General features: G+C 39.8%; 1 protein-coding gene across 1 annotated transcript in view; it reads right to left on the bottom strand.

The window, feature by feature from the left end:
* The window catches only part of LOC126335084 (esterase E4-like), a 166,700-nt gene that overhangs the window by 20,193 nt on the left and 120,617 nt on the right, over positions 1 to 25,890 (bottom strand). Inside the window, exon 8 of the mRNA XM_049997979.1 lies at positions 8,335 to 8,482. Coding sequence (XP_049853936.1) covers positions 8,335 to 8,482 — 148 coding nt within the window. The remainder of the gene's footprint in view (positions 1 to 8,334; positions 8,483 to 25,890) is intronic.

Raw genomic sequence — 25,890 nt, forward strand, 5'->3', positions numbered from 1 at the left:
CTCTGACATGTGGTTCTGAGTAGACAAGATGGGCTGCTGTTGCAACTTCTTAGATTCGAAGATGATCTTGAATGATCAAAACATGTAATCTAATTAAAAATGTGTAACTGAGATTCAACATTAAATGAGAATTATCTTAAGTAGTCTGATGATGCTGGTAATCTTGTTGTTTATGTATACTGAGAACATAAAGTTCCTGTTATGCTTTGTTTTGGAACACCTGCTGCTACTTCCATTTCTGGTGAGCATTCACTGCACAATATGACATAATGAGTTTTATTAGTGAATTAAACATCAAATGAAACATCTGTCTGTGAAAACACTGTGTATGACCACCTCTTGAATAGTACTCAGTGATGCGGTACAGTGTTGAACACTTTTGAAAATGTAGGAAAATGGGATTTACCCATTCACCTGTATCTACCATTTGCAAGATTGCTGTATGAATAAAGCAAGATGTGATTCACATGAGTGGTATTTCTGGTCCACCTTGTTCCTTCATGATAAGCCTCTTTTTCTCTTGGAATGTCATAATGTATGAGCTTACAATATGTTCTAGGATCCTGCAGTAGATGGATGTTGGTCACTAATTTTATGCATCCAGTATCTCACCCCTTTTTGTAAACAGTAGTCATTGGATACTTTTGCACTTATGTGGGATTATTCACAGTGTTAGAAATACTTGACAAAAATGTGCTAGGAAAGGAGCTAGTACCTCAGTATATCCACTGTAAAATCTAATTTAAATTTTCTCAGGGCAACTGCCTTTTTTTTTACATCGTGTATTCTTCATTGTTTTCCAGTACCAGAAGCACTTATATCAGAAACTCTCATTCGGCTGAACTACCCTAGATGTGGTCTCCCAGCCAGTAATCAAAGTATGATATTGGAAATTGTGTTTTATTCTTCTCATGACATATATTTGTAATCAATTTGGTTTGCATACAGGGGACAAGTCAAAAATTTATAATGATTTTTACTTTAATAAATAATAGCACTACAATAACTAATATCACTATAAGGATATTTCTTGGAATTTGTAACACATTGTATCCAGCTCAAATTTCCAGTTTATCCTGCAAGAATTCATTCACTGGGTAATAACACTTCAATGTCAGTACTTCATATAGCTTTCTTTTAAGTGAACCTAAATTCATCTGCATCAGCTTTTTCCCTTTTAATTTATTACAATTTTTAATTCCCATGTATTGAGATCCCTGGGCATACAGAAGGAGGTGGTGAGTGGGGAGCACAAAATTTTCTTTGTTTCTAGTATCATGTGAATGGACAAAATGGTTTCCCTCAAATAATTCATGTCTGGTGTACAAAAATATAATAATTTCACATATGATAAGGATGGCAGAGTTAATATTATAAGTTTTCTAAATAATGCTCAACATGGATCTTTGTGATTTACAGTGCACGTATTTTGAATGATTTTTTTCTGTATTTTTAGTATTCACACTATGTTTGTTGAGTTACCCCAAAAAACCGTACCATTTCTAATAATGGATTCAAAGCAGCTTGTATATGCTACTTTTCATGTGTCCATGTCAGTTGCAGTTGATAATTTTTGCATTGCAAATGTAAAGCCACTCAGTTTGCTTGCTAGGTATTCAATGTGTGCCTGCCAGCTCAAATTTTTATCTACATTTAAACCCAAGAATTTGATTGAGTCATCTTCTACATCTTGGTTGTTCTGTACACTCTTAAACTGCTCACATTTTGACTGTTTGGTTTTGAACTGCATCATGTGAGTCTTAGATATGTTTAGATTCAACCCATTTAGCTGAAACCAACTTTATAAGGTACTGAGGGTTCTGTCCACAGATTTGGGAATTTTTTCCAAATCATGACCTTCAACTAAGATGGAAGTATCATCTGTGAACAGAACTGATGGGGCGCTGATATTAAATTGTAAGTCATTAACATAGAAGAGAAACAGGACTGAGCCTAATATGGAGCCTTGTGGAACACCCTGAGACATTTTTTTTTCCAGTCAGAAAAATAATATGTGCCATTTGAAGAGATGCCAACTCTTTGATTTCTGTTTGATAAGTAGGATTTAAGCAATTGTCGGGCTCTGCCACTGATGCCATACTTTTCAAGCATGTAAACAAGTGATGCATGGTTTATAGAGTCAAATGCCTTTGTAAGGTCACAGAAAATTTCTGCACCTTATTTCTCCTGTCTAATGATGTACTTATTTTCCCAATGAAACTGTTTACTGCATCTATGGTGTTTCCCCATGCTGAAAACCAAATTGATTGTTTAGAATAACAGATAATTTGGCAATGAAGGTTGGATTTGTGCAACAGCAAGTTTTTCAAATATTTTAGATAGGACTGGGAGAATCAAGATAGGATGATAATTTCCCATGATCTCTCTTGACCCCTTCTTGAAGAATGGTTTGACTTCAGTGATAGTATCCTCATGTAAAAGGCCATTTTAATGTGGAACTTAATATGTCTGTTTTCTCCATGATGTCTTCAATTTCAATACTAGATTGATCCACGAGAGGCTGGATGCAAGGTTTGAATTTATTCTTTGGTTCAACCAGAACTTCCTACAATTTTCTGATAGCTCTTTCACCAAGAATTGCCTGTGGAAAATATTGTAGCTTTCATGCATAAACCACCTTATGGATGTTTTGTATCATTTATCTTACATTCCCTTTTCCAGCAAGAGTTTAGTAGTGTCTGTTTTGCAATGTTCTTTCAACGATATCACTAAACTGAGGTGGCTCTTTGCTATCTTTTATTATTTAACTTGGCACATATATTTGTAGTCTGTAGTTCATAACATATTTCAGTTTCCAGAATGAGTTTTCATTCTGCAGTGGAGTGTGCACTGATACAAAATTTCATAGCACATTAAAACTGTGTGCTGGATTGGGACTCAAACCTGGGACATCTACCTTTCACAGGCAAGTGATCTATAAACCGAGCTACCCAAGCATAACTCACAACCTGTCCCCACAGCCTAAGTTCCTTCAGTACTTCATCTCCTACATTCCAAACTTCACGCAAGCTCTCCTGCTTACTTTGAGGAACTAGCACTCCTTTCTTCCAGGATTGGTAATCCTGTAAGGCATGAAGGAGAACTTCAGTGAAGTTTGAAAGTAGGAGATGAGGTACTAGTGGAAGTAAAGTTGTGATGATGAGTCATGAGTCATGCTTGGGTAGCTCACTTGGTAGAGCACTTGACTGCGAAAGGCATCTGTTCCAGATTCGAGTCCCAGTCAGGTACACAGTTTTAATCTGTCAGTATATTTCATCTTTCACTTTAACCACAATTTTTCTACATTTATCATGTCTAAACTATATGTCTTCAATCAGTCTTAAATAGGTCGTTAGTCACTGTCAGCCTCACCAAAGACAAACTATGACTAAAGTCACATAAGGGTTGCACTTTTTGTGTACTAGATATATGACCTCTCATTTATGATTGTAAGATGTTATGCCATTCTATGGAAATATGAAACAATTACATGTTTATTTCTCCATGTAAGAGGAAGGTGGCCATGTTGTGGAAATGGTGTCAGAGGTCAGAGGTCGTACGTAATCAACACAAAGATAACAGAAGAAGTAAGTAATAGAATAAGAAGTGTGGGTGCATATTAAGGAAAAGAAAATGTCTAGCACCAAGAATAGATGCATTAAGCTGGAGAAAAAAGAAACACATTTACAAATTAAATTTATATCAAAGGAGAATTCATTTGGCAAACTAGAAAATACCAGGATGCGTCCCTCTTACGCTCGTGTCTGAGTGACCTGCCTTCTTTCTTTAACTTTCTCATACTATTCCTCTCTGAGGAAGGAACTAATAAAAGCTAGACTAACGTCATCATTTTTACTTTTGTGTGTCAAGACACAAAGGAGTTAAAGAAATTAGTTGTCAGTGGGCACTGATTTATATCAGCGAGGCAAGTAGAAAATCTGCCAGACCAGGATTCGAATCCTGGTGTGGCACAAATTTTCAACTTGCCCTTTGGTGTACAATGATGTGACAGAAGTCAAGGAATAGCAACATGCATATTTACAGGTGGTCATAGTATTGCATACACAAGTTATAAAAGGGCTGTGCACTGGTAGAGTTGTCATTTGTATTCAGTTGATTCAAGTGAAAATGTTTCTGACGTGATTATAGCCACACGACGGGAATCAACAAACTCTGAATGCGGAATGGTAACTGGAGCTAGACACACAGGGCATTCCATTTTGGAAATCATTTGGGAATTCAATATTCTGCAATCCACATGCCAAGAGTGTACTGAGAATACCAAATTTTAAGCGTTAGCTCTCACCAGGACAATGCAGTGGTTGATGAACTTCACTTAATGACCAAGAGCAATGGCATTTGCATAGAGTTCCCAGTGCTGACACACAAGCAACACTGTGTGAAATACACGCAGAAATCAATGTGGGATGTACCCAGCAGGACAGGGTAGTGAAATCTGGCATTAATGGGCCATGGCAGCAGATGACCAATGTGAGTGCATTTGCTAACAGCACATCGCCTTGAGTGCCTTCCTAGGCTCCTGACCTAATTAGTCAGACCTGTCAGGTGATTGAGTAATTCAGTTGGTAAGAGCTGATGGTAGTGTTCAAGTGTGGCAGAGACCCCACAAAGCCATGGATCCAAGTTGTCAACAGGCACTGTACAAGTTGGTGGTGGCTCCATAATGGTGTGGGCTGTGTTTACATGGAATGGACTGGGTCCTCTGATCCAGTTGAACTGATCATTGGCTGGAAATGGTTATGTTCACCTACTTTGAGATCATTTGCAGCCATTCATGGACTTCATGTTTCCAAACAATGATGGAATTTTATGGATGACAGTGTGCCATGTCACTGAGACATAATTGTTCACAATTGTTTTGAAGAACATTCTTGGCAATTTGAGTGAATGGTTTGGCCACCCAGATTGCCTGACATGAATCCCATTGAATATTTATGGTACATAATCTGGAGATCAGTTGGTGCACAAAATCCTGCACCAGCAACACTTTCACAATTATGGATGGATATAGAGGCAGCACAGCTCAATATTTCTGCAGGGGACTTACATGACATGTTGAGATGCTGCACTATGCTGGGCAAATAGGGGTCCAACATGATATTTGGAAGTATCTCATGACTTTTGTCACCTTGGTGTAAATCAATGCCCAATGTCTGTTTTTATGGACATTTCTGAAAGAACAGACAGCACATGTACACTTTTATGTAGGTCTATTGGCAGTTCTGAACATTTCAGGCCTTAACAGTGGGTACTGGCAAGCAGTTGTCTTATATTTATTATATATAAATAAAAATCAAAGTACAAAACTTTAACAAATACTAATGGAGGTAGAAAGAAAGGGTAGAGTGTATTTTAGTATTGTTTGAATCCTGACGAGATAATATATTTGCAAACAAATTCTCATCCCAAAAATTCAGGGAAATTTGTGCTAAGCTGGAGCATACAGACATCCCATGTGGTGTAACATACTGCCTTGGATCATGCTACAGAGCATGCTCAGCAAGTGGGTATTGCAAATTAACAAGGATTTCTTTGTTTAGAGAGATTTTGTATTGCTGATGACAAAAATATGTTTCAAGTGGGAGATGGAGCACCAATTTAAGTGTTTCAGGAGGTGGTTGGTGTCTCCAGTAATTAAAACTTCCAGGCTAAGAGGTTGGCAGCACGTGACGAGCAGTGGCGCCCTCTCACGCTTTATATAAACAGGACCTCCACGGCCTAACAGCCAGTCGTAGACTCACCTCAGATGACATTGCCCGCAGCTGGCAACGAAACGTCAGGGAGAAGTATTTCTACTATTGGACCACGGCCTCTTAGCCTGGAAGTTTTAATTACTGAAGACACCGGTTGTGAAAGTCTACACGCTGTGATTGGTTGGTGTCTTTTATATTTGATAGGAGTCTCCAGTTGACAGACTGAAGTTACTAGTCTATTAGTGCTGAGATGCATAATGGGATTGTCAGGATACTTGTCTTGACATATTTTATTTATAAGGCAAAATGTAGGGATGTTTACTTAACATTGGGTAAGGTGTTCTGATCTGCATACCAAGGCCCCACATTTGCATATGATCTCTCTTCCCTTGAACACTTCATCCTCCAGCACTCTCCTGAGAGCCACTTAAAAGCTTTTACCATTGTTAAACCAGTTGACTTTATATTTATCCACAATTTTTCAATTACATGAGTCATATCTATCACAAATCAGGGGGCTGACTCAAGAACCAGGATGACAACATTATCACAAACCACACAGAAAAGGAATTCTTTGACTTTAAAAATCCTAGCCCAATGGTTTGTCACAGGTTCACTCATGATGTTGTTATGGTTTGAACTCATATGTAGGTCCAACATGGTATATGTAGATCCAACTTCAGAACTTCCTTTGACGTCTCAACTCCTTTATCCCACTGCAAATTACTTGGCCCTTCTTAAAATCTCAAGCCACCTTTTCAGCTACAAACCTCCATCTTATTGAGACTTATGTCCAAACTTTGGTCTGAATCAGACAAACCAAAAATCAACCATTTCTACACTTTGACAGCTGCCACTCCTTTTCACATTAAAAGCTCATTTTCCTACAGCCTAAGGATTTATGAGAAATTATCTTGACCAGCATTGCATCACTTAGTGCCTACATTAAGAAATTCTCCCAGCCTTCCCACTTCCACAAGTAAACAAGTGATCTTGTCCAAAAAAATTCTTAAGACAAGTGTTGAAATGAAGATCTTACCTCCATTATATCCTCATGACATCATCCAGAGTTGTCTTCTATAACCCTCTTAACCTTCACAGCATATTTCTTAGAACCATTACCATCATCCACACTCCAAGATTCCTATGCCTGCAACAGTCTCCACTGTGAAACCCATCCTCTGTCACCTACTCCAGTCCCAGCATTGGCTAAATGTACTTCAATAAAAGTAGAGCTTAATTTAAAACACTCCGAGTTATTTACAGGTTGACATGTGTTCACTGTAATTATTTTGACAAAGAAATGGCCATCACCAACCTGGAAGAATGCATTAATGGACACACATGAATTGCCTGCCTTGTGGACATCCAATGCCAAAATACTGAGCATGCTCTACAACAGTCAGCACCCAAGTACCTTCTGCACCACACAGGCATCCAGCACTAGCTTCCCTGAACTCTGTAAAATGGGCATGCTCTCTCAAAATATGCTCTTATCTCACCCAGTCAACATTATTGTGACTACTCCCTTCATCCTTACTCCATTGGCTTTGTTAGAATTCTCTACTCTTCCTTTCTTTCTTCGTTTGGGTTATCTAAGGACCATGCACCAATTTCAATACTTCCTTCTTTGTTCTTTCTTTTTCCTCCAGTATTCTTTCATCTTTTCACTATGTATCCTGTTTCCCTCCTTGGACCATTTTGAATGTGCCTTCTTCGCCCTCCTGCCTTGGAATCCTTCGATTCTTAACACCTTTCTCTTGAAATCTCTCTTTCTGTTGCATCTTTTTCACTTATGTTGTATCTTTCCTAACTTCTTGAATCCAGGCTGTTGTTGACTTCTTGTCCCAAAGATATTTAAAAATCTGCTTGGTTAACCTGTTACTGTTTATTCTGTATAAGTGTCCAAAAAATAGCAGTTGCCTCTTTTGTAGTGTTTCATTTATGTTTTCTATGTTGCGATAAGCTTCTTCTTAATTTCCATACCTCTGTATTTTTTGTTGGCCCAAGTATTATTTTTTATTCATGTATTTATTTTTCTCCCCATTGATCTGTTACTCCTATTTGAGTTATTTTCTTCATTAGTGATTTTCTGTTCTTCTGTCTCCATCTTTCATTCACTCCTGTCTATCATTTTTTAACTGAAACTGGCATAATCCTTACTGGCACACTCTCTTGGTCCTTTTACTCCCTGTGATGCATGTTCCTTATGGATTGCTACGTTTCTCCTCAAATACTCATATGTCCTCCTTAACTTGGATTCTTAATGACATAAATCCCCCCCACCTTTCCTTCCATATACTCTCTTTGCTATCCTGAGGAAGAAGTCTGGGATTCTCAAAGCTGGAAGTACTATATGTTTACCATAATTAGCGTGTCTACCACTGTTGGCAGCACTTGGATCTCCTAGAAGTATGTACAAGACAGTGCACTGTCTCCTCATGAACTTAATAAGTTTAGAAATGGAATTTTCCAATTCATTCAACTAAAATACAATTTATACAATTTACATGAGAGACATATTCCCCATTCTATTATATGTAAGGTATGTATAAAATTCAAGAAGTAGAGTTTTATGCAGTAGCGAGTATACTTATTTATTTTTAGTCAATATGATTACCATAAGGTGTTGTTGTTCCTGGAGAGTTCACCCAGCTATACCTTCCTTGATAAGTAAACTGGTAATAGTACAGTGGTGAAGTATTCCTTGTAGATATTATCTTTGCAATACGGTCAACTGGAAATATTACTATACCATCAGCATATAACTGAAATAAAGAAATGAAAGAAATGTCAAAGCATGGGTGTTCATTTGTGCAGCAAAAGAAGGTGTATTCGCATGTGCAAGCGCACGCCTGCGAGTGCACATGCACGCACGCACACACTCACACACACACACACACACACACACACACACACACACACACACACACACAATGTTTTGACTAATGAAATTGTTATTATACTAAACAAGACAAATTTACATCTTAATCTTTTATGTACAAATTAAACAATGACCTTTTCTTCACTGAGTGATGTGGCTATGGAAATACAGCAGCTTTCAATCTTGCATTGTTTCATGTACATTAACAATAAAAGCAAAACAATTGATCTATATCAGGTTGAACACACAGAGGGTATTGATTGTATACAAAGGAAGTTTTCAAGACAGGCACAGGCTCACTTGACTGACGAGACATTGTAACAGAAATGTTGAATGATTGTAATTGGCAGATACTTGGAGAAAGGCACTATAAGTCTCATGACAACCTGCTTAGAAAACTTCAAGGGTCATTCTGCAGAGCAGAAATCATGAATATATATTAACCAATTACATGTATCTGCTGTAAAGAACATGAAAAATCAATCAAATAACAGTTTGCACATATGTGTATACATACTTCCCATGGCCTATCTTTGGACAGAACCAGAAGAAAGCTTAACATACAGTTCAATAAAAAATATGCTGTCCCATACACTTCACAGTGATTAGCAGGATGCATATGTAGATTTACACCTCAGATTTTTCTGTAAATTAAAAGTCCTGGACTTCCATGTCAGCAGAACGCTAGACCACAAAAGCACTTGATTAATGAGATATTAGTCATTTTCCTCTGTCCTCTGATGATAGATGTGGGATACTGTCTGTGCTGACAAGGAGCCCGATCTGGCTTGAATTACATCTCCTGTCAAGATTTGAACAAAAATTCAAGAAAGATCCAAAAAGGGAAAGAGGGAAAGAGCTTGTTAATTTTTGAGAGCCAGTAAGGTAGGTGAGCCATGAATCCCCATAGACAAACATCTATTAGATTGGAAACAAAATCCAATATATGTGCAAAGTGTTTGCAAAGTGTCTCAACTGGCATGTAGAGAAATTTCTGTGAACAGTTCCTGACCACAGTCAGCTCCATGTTGTGGCTCATGCTGGCACCAACAGTGCCTATTGTTTGGCTTCTTTGATTATAGGTCAGTGTTTGGTTGAAGCAGTGAAATCCCTTAGCCTCCCGATGGACTGAAAGAACAGCTCATGATTTGTAGCATTATTCCAAGGACTGACCATGGTCTTCTGTTTGGGATCTGAATGAAGGTCCTTAATCAGAGGTCCAGGTGCAGATATTTCATCATGTTCTTTATGGTGGAGAACTATGCGGCCCTCTCGAAGGGGTTGTGTGTGCACTACACATTGCAAACAACTACTCATGTAGCAGAGTACACATAGTATATACTTGCAGGAGTACTAGCAGAGTACGTATGACATGTAGTTATAGGATTACTAGGCTAGATTAGTCTTAGTATATGGACCCAATGAGAGAAATGTAATGCCACTGCTACATTTTGGGTACTACAGTGGAAGTATAAACTCTGCTATGGCTGTGTTTGAATCCACAGGCAGCCAATGAGTGCTGTGGCAATGGTATACTGATTTCATCAACAGGGCTGTTTACGTGCCATGAGGCAGCTTGAGTCACATCTCACCATCCTCGAGGTGTAGCAGAAGTGCAACACAATTGCAGGCTTGGTCTGGTCTCTCTGCATCATTAAGCCATAGCAGTATTGATTCATATGTGGTTGGGAGCTGTGCATCAGCAAAACAAATGTGTAAATAACCAGTATAAGTACTCACTGGTTTTAGCAGAGATATGAGTAATATGGCAGGGCCCAGCATGACACAAGGGCTGCACTTGTCACCATCAGGTTACGGTTCAACAAGCAGCCTACGCCAGATGGGACTGTGACCTCTACCAGATCAGTTCCAAGTGATAAGCCTGCCACCTATGAATTTGGTGATGTGTGACAGATGAAGCACTTCCAGGCTTGTCACAATATCATTACATAGGGGTGAGTGAACACATTGTTGGCTTTTTGGTTGTCTTCCTGCTTTCATGTGTAAAAAATATGGGATCTAAGTGGGAGAGTCCATCGAATTTGAGGGTAACTTAGTTGAGGATTAGAACCAGGTGAACTTTCTCAGTTCCATGGTAATACTAGGGAGCAATATCTGCAACTTGTGAGGTGTAGTCAGTGTAATTTGCTAGGTCATTATGCACTGTGTACTGAGTCAGTGGCAGTAGTTTGTTTTTATTGTTATAGGTATGGTCATGTGCCTAGACAATGCATGGAATTAAGATGGCTCTTGATGAAACATAGATAGTAACTGGTATACTGTAGTGTATAAGCTGTTGTTGATTGTTGTTGTGTTTTACTTAGTCTGTGTTGGAGATTAAGGATGCACAGTGGCCAAGTCTGAAACACAGAGTGTCACTATGCAAACGGCTACAGCACAATTAAGGTTGAATAAAAAAGACTTGCTTGGGCAGCTTGAAGCTAGAGATGGGTAGTAAGAATGGGCCAAACAGCCTAATCCTACAGTAGATCCAGTCACTGGCAACTTGGACATGCTCTTCTCCGGAAAGTCAACCAAGGATATAGTATATTTCTTGGATGATCTGCAGTTAACATATAAGATTAGAGGATGGTTGCAAGATCAGGTACTGCAAATAACTAAGTTATGATTGACAGGAAAGCAAAAATCTGTGTCAGGTGTGCAGTGGGGCTAAGAAATGCACAGACTTTTAAGAAAATTGAACAAGGCCACCTGAAAAGATATAAGAAAAAGAATAGTACAAGATTTTTCCTTGAGCAGCTGATTAGTTTAACAAAGAATCCCAGTGAGTTAGACATTCTGATGACACAACTTGCCAAACCTGACCTTACATGACATGTAATTGAACTTAGAGGGACAGTGTTCCAAAGAGGGGAAACTGTCACTGGTGAATCATTGTCGCATGGTTCATCTATCTTAAAAGGTGAACTGCATGAACTGAAAACAACAATAAAGCTATATTTGCATTATAGTGTGCTGCAAGGCACCAGGAAAATGTTTTGGGTGAGTATGGAACCAGAGTGGCATGTTAATAGGTTGTGTGTGGTAGAACCACTTGCAGAAAGTGGTGATCTGAATACTTCACATTGCTTTATGAGAAGAAGCATTGTATGCATACAAGGGAAAGGTGACAGGAAAGTGGTACTTGTAAATATAATTAATTTTGGAGCCAATGAGGTAAAGCTGATAAAGGGGACTGCTGGTAGCTACTCTGGATATCCTTGATGATGATGGTTTGGAAACAGCAAGTGTGCACCATGATCAGATACAGGCCACCAACAAAACTACATTACATAAGAAAGTAGAACACGTAGAAGGAACATAAAGAAAAGAAATGGTGGAGTTGTTATTAGAATTTAAGGATGTGTTTTTCTCTTAGTGACATTGCCAGCAGCATCTGTGACACAACATTGAATTCCTGCAGTAAAAGAATCACCAGTGTAGTGTACACTATATTGTATACCTCAGTATTTGTAGCCAGCAATTGGCAGATGGAAAAATGAAGGATGGCAATAATCCATGGTGGGCTGCTGTGGAGGCTGCACTGAGTAAGTCACCAGATGGATCTAAGAAATATAGGCTCCACTATGACTACAGGCATCTTTAACAGTAAAACAGTGTCAGATGGTAGCTGATACTGAATATCACTGAGACTATTGACAACTTGGGAAAGTGCAAGTATTTCTCTACCATGGATCCAAAGGGTGAGTACCATCAGGGGGAGAGATTGCCTGAGGACCAATTGAAGACAGAATTCTCAGCATTACTGGTCCCTGGGGTCATTATGCCATGACCTAAAAATGCACCATCAACATTTTAGCATTTGATGGGTGGGGTATTAAATATTCCTAGCACTAGTACAGAATTACAGTCATTTTTAGGGCTAGCAGATTGTTATATGAAATTCATAACTGTATTTCCACAGGTGATAAGACCACTTACATAGTTGTTGAAAAAAGGTATAAAGTTCAAGTGAGCAAAGGAATGCCAGGACACATGTGAGGAATTGAAGAGGGCAAGTCCAGTGTTAGTTTTTCCACATTACAAAAAGAGGTTGTGCATTTACGTGCTGCTTCCAGTCAGACATTAGGGTGTGTTTTAAGTCAGATGGTAAAAGGTAAAGTACATCATGTACATTTGCTTCTTGACAGTTGAATAGAATGGAAAGGGACAACTCCACAACGTAAAAGGAAGTTTTCTGTGTGACTACAGGATTAGGTATTTTCAGTGTTATTTATGTGAGAAGAAACTTAGGGTGGTAACTGACTACACAACTCTTAGATGGTTGTTAGAGCTAAAGGATCCTTCAAGTAGGCTCATGGGAGGGTCACTAAGATTGAGTGAGTTCAAATATACAATGTATCCCAGTTCCATTAGGACTGCTTGTGCGAAATTCCAAACTACAATGCTGTCTTATGGTGAGTTGCGGAAAGTTTCAACAAAAGCCATGTAGAAGATCAAAGTGCTAGCTAGCATTGCTGCAGCATGCATTCCAGTGACAAATTGTGTGTGACACTTGTTGGAAAATGGTATCATCAAATTTGAACTAAATACAGAGAGGCAGGTACCTGGTTGCTCCAACACAACACGGCAGCCCACAAACTGATGATCATGGCTGAGTGGACAGGAAACAGATCATGGTCCTGGATTACCCACTGTATTCACTGGATCTGGCCCCATATGACTTCTGGTTGTTCCAAAAATTGAAGTTGGCAGTGGAAGGATATCATTACCATGCAGTTAAGGACATCCACAGAAACTGAACTGCAGTACTGAATGCAATTCCAAAATAGGACTACAGTGACTAATGCAAATCCTTTTTAAAATGATTTCAGCTATTTATTGATTCAAGGAGAGACTATTTTGAATAAATGAAAAGGTTGTTTTGAACATAATTCATGTCTTTTATTTTTCATAGTCACAGTCCTAACAGAACTGGGACAGACTTGGTAGGTAAGACACTTAGGATGGGATCACATGTAGTCCCAGATAAGCCAAAGGGAGTAATTCTGAAGGAGGCACGTGATCACATGTTCTCTGGATATGGGGGATGTAGAACAATGAATCAGAGAGTGATGGAATGCAGCTGGTGGAAGATGAGAAGGGGAGATGTGGGCCAGTATGTAAGAGATGTATGTATGTGGACAATGAGCAGATATGAACTATAAGCTAGACACACTGCAAAGGCTGCCAGAGGAAATTAAACCTTTTCAAATAATTGGGATGGATATCTTGGGACCATTTAAGTGGACTCCTGCAGGAAACCTTTTGTATTAACCATTATCGGTCGCTTTTCTCTGTACACAGAAATGATCACTGTTTCTGCACAGCAAGTACCAACAGTGGTTCAAGCATTGGTCAATAGTGGTTGCTCAGATTTGGTGTCCCGGTAATCATAATCATGGACAAAGGGACCAACTTCCTCTCTGATTTGCTAATACAACTATGTAATTTGCTACAGGTTTGTAAATTAAGAACTAGTCTGCTGTACCCACAAGCTAACTGTACAACATAGGGTGTGCATTGTACTATTGGTTGCATGCTGAGTCACTATTTAAACTTGCAACATAATGAGTGGGACACACGTTTATTATCTATTGTGGCCGCATATAATTTGAAAGTCTGTAATAGTACTCGGCTACTAATGTACATGGCAGTTTATGGAAGGAAGATGGTTTCATTGTTTGACAAGGACAGCCCAAAAACCAGCAAGGATGGTGAGTCTGTTAAGCCTTTGGCCAAAACATCGAAGGAGGTTTGAAGGTACGTTCAGGGAGTGAACACTAAAGCCTGGAAGAGCTAAAGCAAGTAGGTAATCACTAGGTCAAATTACAACAGTATAGAGTAAAACAATGGGGAATCTTATTGAGCCCTTGTATCTACACCTACATCTACATAGATACTCTGCAAGCCACCTACAGTGTGTGGCACAGGGTACCCTGTACCACTACTTGTCATTTCCTCCCCTATTCCACTCACAAATAGAGCACTTCTGCATGAGCCCTAATTTCTCATATCTTATCTCTATGGTCCTTACATGTGATGTATGTTGGTGGGAGCAGAATCATTCAGCAGTCAGCTTCAAAAGCCGGTTCTCTAAATTTTCTCAGTAGTGTTTCTTGAAAAGAACATCGCCTTCCCTCCAGGGATTCCCATCTGCATTCCTGAAGCATCTCCCTAACACTTAAATGTTGTTGAAACCTATCGGTAACAAATATGGCAGCCTGCCTCTGAATTGCTTCTATGTCTTCCTTCAATCTGAGGTGGTATGGGTCCCAAATACTCGAGCAGTACTCAAGAATAGTTCGCACCATCATCCTACGTGCAGTCTTCTTTACAGGTGAATCACTCTTTCCTAAAATTCTCTCAATAAACTGATGTCAACCATATGCCTTTCCTACTACTGTTCTCAGATGCTCGTTCCAACTCATATCACTTTGCAATGTTACAACAGATATTTAAATGACTTGACTGTGTCAATCTGGACACTAGTAATACTGTATGTGAACATTATAGTTTTATTCTTCCTACACATCCGCATTAATTTACATTTTTCCACATTTGGGGCTAGCTGCCATTTATCACGCACCAACTGGAAATTTTATCTGTCATCATGTATCTTCCTACAGTCACCTAACTTCGACACCTTACCATACACCACAGCATCATCAGCAATTAATCACAAATTGCTGCCTACCCTGTCTGCCAAATCATTTATGTATACAGAGAACAACAGTGTCCTATCACACTTCCATGGGGCACTCCTGGCGATATCCTTGTCTCTGATGAACACTCGCTGTTGAGGACAACATACTGGCTTCTATTATTTAAGAAGTCTTAGAGCCATTCTCGTATCTGTGAACTTATTCCATATGCTCGTACCTTCTTTAACAGCCTGCTATGGAGCACCATGTCAAATGCTTTCTGGAAAACTAGAAATATGGAATCTCCCTGTTGCCCCTCATATTGGTTCTCAGTATATCATGTGAGGAGAAAAGGGGAAGCTGAGTCTCACACAAACCATGCTGATTCATAGACACAAGCTTCTCAGTCTCAAGAAAGTTTATTATAATCAAACTGAGAATATGTCAAGGATTCTGCAGCAAACAGAAGTTAGGGATATTGGTCTGTAATTTTGCAGGTTCTTTCACCTTTTTTATATACTTGGAGTCACCTGCACTTTTTTCCATTTGCTTAAGAAGGTAGGTAAGGAGCCAATGCCATAGGGTACTGTTTGTAAAATTGAACTGGTATTCCATCTGGACCCAGTGATTTATTTGTTTTCAAATATTTCATTTGTTTATCTATGCCAGTTATGCTTATTTCTATGTTGTCCATATGAGTGTCTGCTCAATGGTCAAATGATGGTATGTTTGTATGGTTCTCCTGTGTGAATGATTTGTTGAACATGAAATTTAAAACTTCAACTTCCATTTCACTTTCTTCAACTGCCACCCCAGACTGGTCAATGAGGGACTGAATGGAAGCTTAGATCTGCTTATCAATTTTACATAAGACCAGAATTTTCTCAGGTTCTCTGCCAAATCTCTTGCTAAAGTGTGATTGTGGTAGTTGTATGTTTCGCGCATAGATCTTTTCATAGACACATGAATCTCTACTAATCTTCGTTTGTTGTCATTAGTGCATCTCCTTCTGAACCTAGAGTGCAACAGCCTCTTCTTTCTCAGCACTTGCTGAATTTCATTATTAAAAGGTGGTGGGTCTTTTCTACCCCTATTTTTTTTATTCATTTATATTTTTTTGCTTGGAGTCATCAATATGATGGCTTTTGTAAATGTCAAGTACAGTTACAAACATAAAATACATTTAGATCTTAGCTTTACAGGCAGTAATTAAACAGTAAATTGATGCTTGTCAAAATACATTACATCTTACACATATTAATACAGCCAATTATTTTGGTACAGGCTATATTATTTTACAGCTCTTAAACTTAACCATTTAAAATTCATTGGTGAATAGGGACACTTTTCAATAAAGAATTCTTTTAGTTCTGATATGATTGATTTTTGTTGCTGTTTTTCATGGACTCTGGTAGTTTACTATCCCATATCAATCCATTAGTGTATGGGCTCTGGTCCATCATTTTTAATCTTGTTCTTTGTCGGCAGTAATTCTCTTTGAACCTGGTGTTGTGTTCATGTATATCACTACATTTAATTACTTCAGTTTTTCAGTGAGACAAAAAAATTATTAATTTATATAGATACAAAGAGTATATGGTGAAGTACTGTGTTATCTGAAAACATCACAGCAAGAGTCTATGTAGCGTAGTCCATGTATAATCCTTAACCCTCTTTTTTGTAGCAATAGTACTCTGTTAAGGTGAATGTCTGCAGCACAATCCCATATTTTTATACAGTAGGTAAGATGGGGATATATTGTCCCATAATACAGTTTTAAGCGTGTGGGTGGGCATCATTTTGGACAACTGAATAAGAAGATACAGCCCATTGCACACTTTTTTTACATACAGCATTAATGTGGATAATCCACCGGAGGTTTTAGTCCAGATGGTTCTCTAGAAATTTACACTTGTTTGCTTCCTCTGCCACCTACCTCATTTATGTATGAGTGGTGTAAGCTGCCAGTTGTAAATATTAACATCTGGGATTTATTTACATTGACCTTTAATCCTTGTGGATGAAAATATGAACTTAATTCTAGTATCCCATTACTTGCTGAGAATTTCAGTTCCACGCAATCTTTACCATGAAATAAAACTGAGGTGTCATCAGCAAAATTTACAATGTGTGACTTAATGGGGTGTACGACATCATTAAAATGTGTTAAAAAGAGGAAAGGTCCAAGAACTGATCCGTGAGGGATTCCCTGTGTCACTGTTTCACTTGTGGATTTAAAGGTTAAGATCTTATTGTCAGTTTGATGTGTAGGTTTGATGCGCTGTTTCCAATTCACCAGGTAGATTGATAGAAGTATCATTGATGCATCACTGATATTGTATGCCTGCAGTTTTTTTTTTTTAAGAGATGCTCATGAAATATTCCGGCTGTGCGCATACCCCATTCTATATTGCTATATACTTCATGGAAGAAACTGGTAACAGCAGTGGTCATGCTTAGGTCTTTGCTACACCCATGCTGTGGTTCGGTAAACGTTTTGTGTTTTGAGCAAAATGTTGTTAGTTGTGACAGAATAACTGTTTCAAATATTTTACTTTAGTGATATCGGTCATTAATTTGAAACTTCTTCTTTACTTCCCTTCTTAGGGACTGGCTGAATTACACTTATTTTCAAAGCATTTGGGTATATGTTTTCATTAATACTACATTTGATAAGATAAGTAAGGGGTTTAGTTATTTCATTGACACATTTCTTTAACATCACACTTGAGATACCATCCCATCCAGATGAATGCTTGTTCTTTAGCTTTTACATTGTGTTACATATTTCCTGTTGATTCACCTCTATAAATTCGAGCTCTATACCATCCATAACATCATTTGGTGTGCCAGTCTGTAGATCTATAATAGGGGCTGGTTGGTCAAAAGGAGAGATAAAATGCTTAGTGAAAAAATTACATACGTCATTTGGATCTTGTGCTAGATGGCCCTCTTGTCTAATGCTAACTGGTTCACTCTGTCCCTTGCTGGTGGCTTTATGACGTTTATTGATTTGTCTCCAGGATGCCTTACTTATGTTGTCTGAACACTCTGTTGGTTTGATCGTACTTTTCTTTAAATATTTGTAGCTTTATTTCCTTATATAAATGGTCAAGATCATACATATTCTGCCTTAACTTAATCAGCATAGGTGTAAGTTTCAGCCTAGTATTACTTTCAAGATGACAGTTGGTTCATATCCTGTTTATTTCTTTGAGAGGGCAGCGGCAGTCGAAATGCTTCAGCACTGCTTTATAAAATTTTTCCCATTTGCTTTCTGTCCCTTTAGTTTAGTAACAATTTCTCCTCTGCTAACTTAGTTTTGAAGGCGCTGATGTTGGGGCTATTCAGGATCTGCTTCTTCTCAATTATCTTTGATGCTGTTAGTACAGAAAATCATAATATTCTAACACGTGACAATAGCGATCTGAGTAATGAAATTAACACTTTGAAACTTAACACTGTCTTTTATATTTTTGTTGACTATTGCATAATCTGTCTTACTGGAGCTTGACTCTGTTACTCTAGTGTCAGAGTTCACTATATTTGTCAGATATTTTCAAATAGGTTATGCTACAGGAGTTTGCATCAATATTTAAGTCTCCTACTATGCTAAGTCCAGTGGGGCCTGTTTGTCTAATTACGCTGTTAGGTCTATCAAGACAGCATGACACATCTGTATTTGGTGGGCAGCACAAACCAATAATCTTATCTTTAGCTGACCTCCTTGAATGAGTGTTTATGTGGACCACAATACCAGCCATTTCAATTGTTCCTTCTTTGCAGTATTGTTCAACAAATGAGATTTTCTTAAATGGAAGATGTTCATTTACAAATATTGCTACTCCACCCCCTTTGTGTTGTTGCCTGCAGTAAACTATATGATAATACATAACCATCTAAATTGTGATACTCAATTTCATTGTCTTGTAGTCCATGTTCTGTAATTACTAACATGTGTGGTGAATTTTCATACACAAATACTTGCAGCAAATTGAGTTTATTCCTACAATACTGCACATTTAGATGCATTATCCTAAATGGCAAGATATTTAAATAAACTTTGTGACATGGTATTTGTGGTGTCACCGCCAGACACCACACTTGCTAGGTGGTAGCCATTAGTATACGTCGGACCCGCGTGTCACCACTATCAGTGACTGCAGACCGAGCACTGCCACACGGGAGGTCTAGAGAGACTTCCTAGCACTCACCCCAGTTGTACAGCCAACTTTGCTAACGATGGTTCACTGACAAAATACGCTCTCATTCTCCGAGACGATAGTTAGCATAGCCTTCTGCTACGTTATTTGCTACGACCTAGCAAGGCACCATATTCAGTTACCATTGATATCATTAATCATGTACTGTCACGAGAGACATTAATCATTAATGGATTAAAGTTAAGTATTCCACCAGCTACATCCGTATTTCTCAATTCTAATTCCCTTGTCTTGTTCCAGACCTCATGCCAGCCTGCGTGAGCTAAAACGCGTGCATTTCGGCCTCCTCTAGGAACACGGTGTTGGCTCTCCTGCCAACCACAATATTGGCGATGAGGCAAAACCGCGTTCTTCTCTAAACTGCCCTGATTTACTTGTGTAATGGCTTCGCCACAATCTCCAGATGTACTGTGCGAATTTTATCGCTCACAGAATCAGCAGACGCAGGCCTTACTGGATGACCTTGGACAGCTCATCCAGGGTCAACGTGCGATGCAAAACGATGCAGCAGCAGCCGCTTCACTGCTAACGCAGCCACAACACGCTGTTGCACCCACTTTTCAACCTTTTGATGCTGCACTGGAAAGCTGGACGGAGTAGTCATGCAATTTGGATTCCATCTCGCCACCTACAGAATTCAAGGTAACGAGCGGCAGTCTTTTCTCCATTACTCCGTGTGATACCCAAATTATTTCCCCGATGTGACGTAGCAACTCTGTCCTACGAAGAAATTTTGTCTGCATTAGATGCATATTTCAAAGTCTCTGTCAATGTAGTTGCGGAAAGGTATACCTTCTTTCGTACAAAACGTACGACGGGTCAAACTAATCGGGAGTGGGTTGCAACCTTGCAAGGCCTTATTAGGGATTGTGCTTTTGAGTGTCAATGTGGACTCCCTAATTCAGATACTATGGTGTTGTTGTTGTTGTTGTCTTCAGTCCTGAGACTGGTTTGATGCAGCTCTCCATGCTACTCTATCCTGTGCAAGCTGCTTCATCTCCCAGTACCTACTGCAACCTACATCCTTCTGAATCTGCTTAGTGTACTCATCTCTCGGTCTCCCTCTACGATTTTTACCCTCCACGCTGCCCTCCAATGCTAAATTTGTGATCCCTTGATGCCTCAAAACATGTCCTACCAACCGATCCCTTCTTCTAGTCAAGTTGTGCCACAAACTTCTCTTCTCCCAAATCCTATTCAATACCTCCTCATTAGTTACGTGATCTATCCACCTTATCTTCAGTATTCTTCTGTAGCACCACATTTCGAAAGCTTCTATTCTCTTCTTGTCCAAACTAGTTATCGTCCATGTTTCACTTCCATACATGGCTACACTCCAAACAAATACTTTCAGAAACGACTTCCTGATACATAAATCTATATTCGATGTTAACAAATTTCTCTTCTTCAGAAACGCTTTCCTTGCCATTGCCAGTCTACATTTTATATCCTCTCTACTTCGACCATCATCAGTTATTTTACTTCCTAAATAGCAAAACTCCTTTACTACTTTAAGTGTCTCATTTCCTAATCTAATTCCCTCAGCATCACCCGATTTAATTTGACTACATTCCATTATCCTCGTTTTGCTTTTGTTAATGTTCATCTTATATCCTCCTTTCAAGACACTGTCCATTCCGTTCAACTGCTCTTCCAAGTCCTTTGCCGTCTCTGACAGAATTACAATGTCATCGGCGAACCTCAAAGTTTTTACTTCGTCTCCATGAATTTTAATACCTACTCCAAATTTTTCTTTTGTTTCCTTTACTGCTTGCTCAATATACAGATTGAATAACATCGGGGAGAGGCTACAACCCTGTCTCACTCCTTTCCCAACCACTGCTTCCCTTTCATGCCCCTCGACTCTTATGACTGCCATCTGGCTTCTGTACAAATTATAAATAGCCTTTCGCTCCCTGTATTTTACCCCTGCCCCCTTTAGAATTTGAAAAAGAGTATTCCAGTCAACATTGTCAAAAGCTTTCTCTAAGTCTACAAATGCTAGAAACGTAGGTTTGCCTTTTCTTAATCTTTCTTCTAAGATAAGTCGTAAGGTCAGTATTGCCTCACGTGTTCCAACATTTTGACGGAATCCAAACTGATCCTCCCCGAGGTCTGCATCTACCAGTTTTTCCATTCGTCTGTAAAGAATTCGCGTTAGTATTTTGCAGCCGTGGCTTATTAAACTGATAGTTCGGTAATTTTCACATCTGTCAGCACCTGCTTTCTTTGGGATTGGAATTATTATATTCTTCTTGAAGTCTGAGGGTATTTCGCCTGTCTCATACATCTTGCTCACCAGATGGAAGAGTGTAGTCAGGACTGGCTCTCCCAAGGCCGTCAGTAGTTCTAATGGAATGTTGTCTACTCCGGGGGCCTTGTTTCGACTCAGGTCTTTCAGTGCTCTGTCAAACTCTTCACGCAGTATTGTATCTCCCATTTCGTCTTCATCTACATCCTCTTCCATTTCCATAATATTGTCCTCAAGTACATCACCCTTGTATAAACCTTCTATATACTCCTTCCACCTTTCTGCCTTCCCTTCTTTGCTTAGAACTGGGCTGCCATCTGAGCTCTTGATATTCATACACTTGGTTCTCTTCTCTCCAAAGGTCTCTTTGATTTTCCTGTAGGCAGTATCTATCTTACCCCTAGTGAGATAAGCTTCTACATCCTTACATTTGTCCTCTAGCCATCCCTGTTTAGCCATTTTGCACTTCCTGTCGATCTCATTTTTGAGACATTTGTATTCCTTTTTGCCTGCTTCATTTACTGCATTTTTATATTTTCTCCTTTCATCAATTAAATTCAATATTTCTTCTGTTACCCAAGGATTTCTAGCAGCCCTCGTCTTTGTACCTACTTTATCCTCTGCTGCCTTCACTACTACATCCCTCAGAGCTACCCATTCTTCTTCTACTGTATTTCTTTCCCCTATTCCTGTCAATTGTTCCCCTATGCTCTCCCTGAAACTCTGTACAACCTCTGGTTCTTTCAGTTTATCCAGGTCCCATCTCCTTAATTTCCCACATTTTTGCAGTTTCTTCAGTTTTAATCTACAGGTCATAACCAATAGATTGTGGTCAGAGTCCACATCTGCCCCTGGAAATGTCTTACAATTTAAAACCTGGTTTCTAAATCTCTGTCTTACCATTATATAATCTATCTGATACCTTTTAGTATCTCCAGGGTTCTTCCACGTATACAACCTTCTTTCATGATTTTTAAACCAAGTGTTAGCTATGATTAAGCTGTGCTCTGTGCAAAATTCTACTAGGCGGCTTCCTCTTTCATTTCTTAGCCCCAATCCATATTCACCTACTATGTTTCCTTCTCTCCCTTTTCCTACACTCGAATTCCAGTCACCCATTACTATTAAATTTTCGTCTCCCTTCACTATCTGAATAATTTCTTTTATTTCATCATACATTTCTTCAATTTCTTCATCATCTGCAGAGCTAGTTGGCATATAAGCTTGTACTACTGTAGTAGGTGTGGGCTTCGTATCTATCTTGGCCACAATAATGCGTTCACTATGCTGTTTGTAGTAGCTTACCCGCATTCCTATTTTCCTATTCATTATTAAACCTACTCCTGCATTACCCCTATTTGATTGTGTGTTTATAACCCTGTAGTCACCTGACCAGAAGTCTTGTTCCTCCTGCCACCGAACTTCACTAATTCCCACTATATCTAACTTTAACCTATCCATTTCCCTTTTTAAATTTTCTAACCTACCTGCCCGATTAAGGGATCTGACATTCCACGCTCCGATCCGTAGAACGCCAGTTTTCTTTCTCCTGATAACGATGTCCTCCTGAGTAGTCCCCGCCCGGAGATCCGAATGGGGGACTATTTTACCTCCGGAGTATTTTACCCAAGAGGATGCCATCATCATTTAATCATACAGTAAAGCTGCATGTCCTCGGGAAGAATTACGGCTGTAGTTTCCCCTTGCTTTCAGCCGTTCGCAGTACCAGCACAGCAAGGCCGTTTTGGTTAATGTTGCAAGGCCAGATCAGTCAATCATCCAGACTGTTGCCCCTGCAACTACTGAAAAGGCTGCTGCCCCTTTTCAGGAACCACACGTTTGTCTGGCCTCTCAACAGATACCCCTCCGTTGTGGTTGCACCTACGGTACGGCCATCTGTATCGCTGAGGCACGCAAGCCTCCCTACCAACGGCAAGGTCCATGGTTCATGGGGGGGAGATACTATGGTATGTGATGCAATTGTACAGAACGTTTCTGATGTTCGTATAAGGGAACAGATTTTGAAACTAGTAAATCCCTCCCTTCAACAAGTTATGGACGTACTGGATCGGCAGGACACACTTGACTTTGCTCAGGAATCATTTGATACTTCGCCAGCAGTGTGTCAGGTTAACTGGCCCGCCGGGTGAGGTGCACGGAGCAGTAAACAGCCCTCGCGCCCAGCCGCGCCACTGCCGCCAGGCTCTCAGCCACGTGTGCCGCGCCGGCAAGCAAATGCAGTGATTAAATCATGCCCACGATGTGCTACTAAACATTTGCATGAGGATTGCCCGTCACGCCAAGCTATTTGCTTTTATTGTAATAAAAAAGGACATGTTCAGAGTGTTTGCCAGAAAAAGCTCAGATCGGAAGCTCAAAACCGTTCCAGGCCCTTTGCTTCGCGCCGGAATCGGAATTGGACCGAGGTTACTCAGGCTAGCGAAACTTCGCCCATGGACATTCATGTAGTTCATTCCACTCCACGCAGTGCCACTCTCTCTAACAGTGACTGTTTTCGTCCCAAAAATAGTGTGCGCCGTCATCGCTGGAATTCCCGTCAAGTCTCAAGTGATTATGTACCAGTGTCTGTTCACATTGCACGAGACAGTCGCTCTTGTCGTCAGCAGGACAATAAACTTTTTGTGGACGTGGACATTAACGCCTAAGTGATACCATTTCAGCGAGATACTGGAGCTGCAGTTTCACTGATCAATCACTACACTTACAAACTGCTGGGCACACCCTCATTGCGTGCCACAAATGTTAAGTTAACAAGCTATTCAGGTCAAGAGATCCCTGTGCTAGGACAGTGCAGCCTTCTTGCAACATACAAAGGACAAACAAAACTTGTGTCATTTTACGTCCTTCATTCTTCTTCTGCAGTGAACTTGTTTGGTTTCGATTTATTTCAGTTGTTTAACTTGTCTATAGTAAATCAGGTCCTATCAGTGAACCAGACAGTGCCTTGAGACAGTGTTTCTCGTCTATGTGAAGACTTTGCAGACATTTTTGCACCGGGCCTCGGTTGCGCTAAGAACTATAAAGCACATTTGGAACTGAAAGTAAATGCGCAACCAAAATTTTTCAGAGCGCGCAATGTTCCCCACCCATTGCGTGATGAGGTCGCAAAAACATTACACGATTTGGAATCACAAGGTGTAATTGAAAGTGTGCGGGCTTCTCTCTGAGCATCACCCTTAGTGATTTTGCCAAAACCTTCCAGAAAGTTGAGACTTTGTGTGGACCTCAAGGTAACAGGGAATCCACAACTAGTGATTGCAACGTTTCCTTTACCCCGCCCGGAAGATCTTTTTGACAGACTGTGCCCAGGTAAATATTTTTCGAAGTTGGACCTCGCAGATTCGTACTTGCAAATACCGGTGGACAAAGAATCCCAGCACATTTTGGCGGTTAACACGCATCTTGCTTTGTAACGATTCAAACGACTTCCATTCGGGTGTGCATCTGCCCCTGCATTGTTTCAGCAATATCTACAAACTGTTTGTGCGTTGGTCCCTACTGCAGCAAATTATCTGGACGATATTGTGATCTCCAGAAAGATGGAAGAAGATCATTTGGCCATTCTCAGAACATTATTTCAGGTCTTGCGACAAAATGGTCTTCGCTTGCGGAAGAACAAATGTGTGTTTTTTGCTCGAGATTTGCCATACCTGGGACATGTACTCAATGCCCAAGGCATACATCCCAGTCCAATGCACCTTTGTGCCATACAAGACTTGGCTTCGCCGCAGAATTTGAAGCAGCTACAGAGTGTGCTGGAAAAAATTAATTATTATCGCCGTTATATACCACACGCCTCTTCCATTTCAGCTCCGCTTCATCGCTTACGCCGTAAAGGTGTTCCGTTCATCTGGACGATGGAATGCAACTGCTCCTTTCGCCAGTTGAAATCAGCGTTGCTTTTCAATACTTGCCTTACGCCATTTGTTCCCCAGAAGCCCCTCTTGTTGATGGTGGATGCATTGGATTTCGGGATCGGTGCTGTGCTTGCGCACAAAGATGGATCGCACGATCGCCCTATTGCCTTTGCGTCCAAATTGCTCTCGTCTGCGCAAAGAAATTATTCACAGATCAAGAAAGAAGCATTGGCTCTCGTATTTGGTGTTACAAAGTTTCATGATTTCTTGTATAGTTATCACTTTACCATACTCAC

This window comes from Schistocerca gregaria, chromosome 2 (assembly GCF_023897955.1).
Source record: "Schistocerca gregaria isolate iqSchGreg1 chromosome 2, iqSchGreg1.2, whole genome shotgun sequence".
Lineage (NCBI taxonomy): Eukaryota > Metazoa > Arthropoda > Insecta > Orthoptera > Acrididae > Schistocerca > Schistocerca gregaria.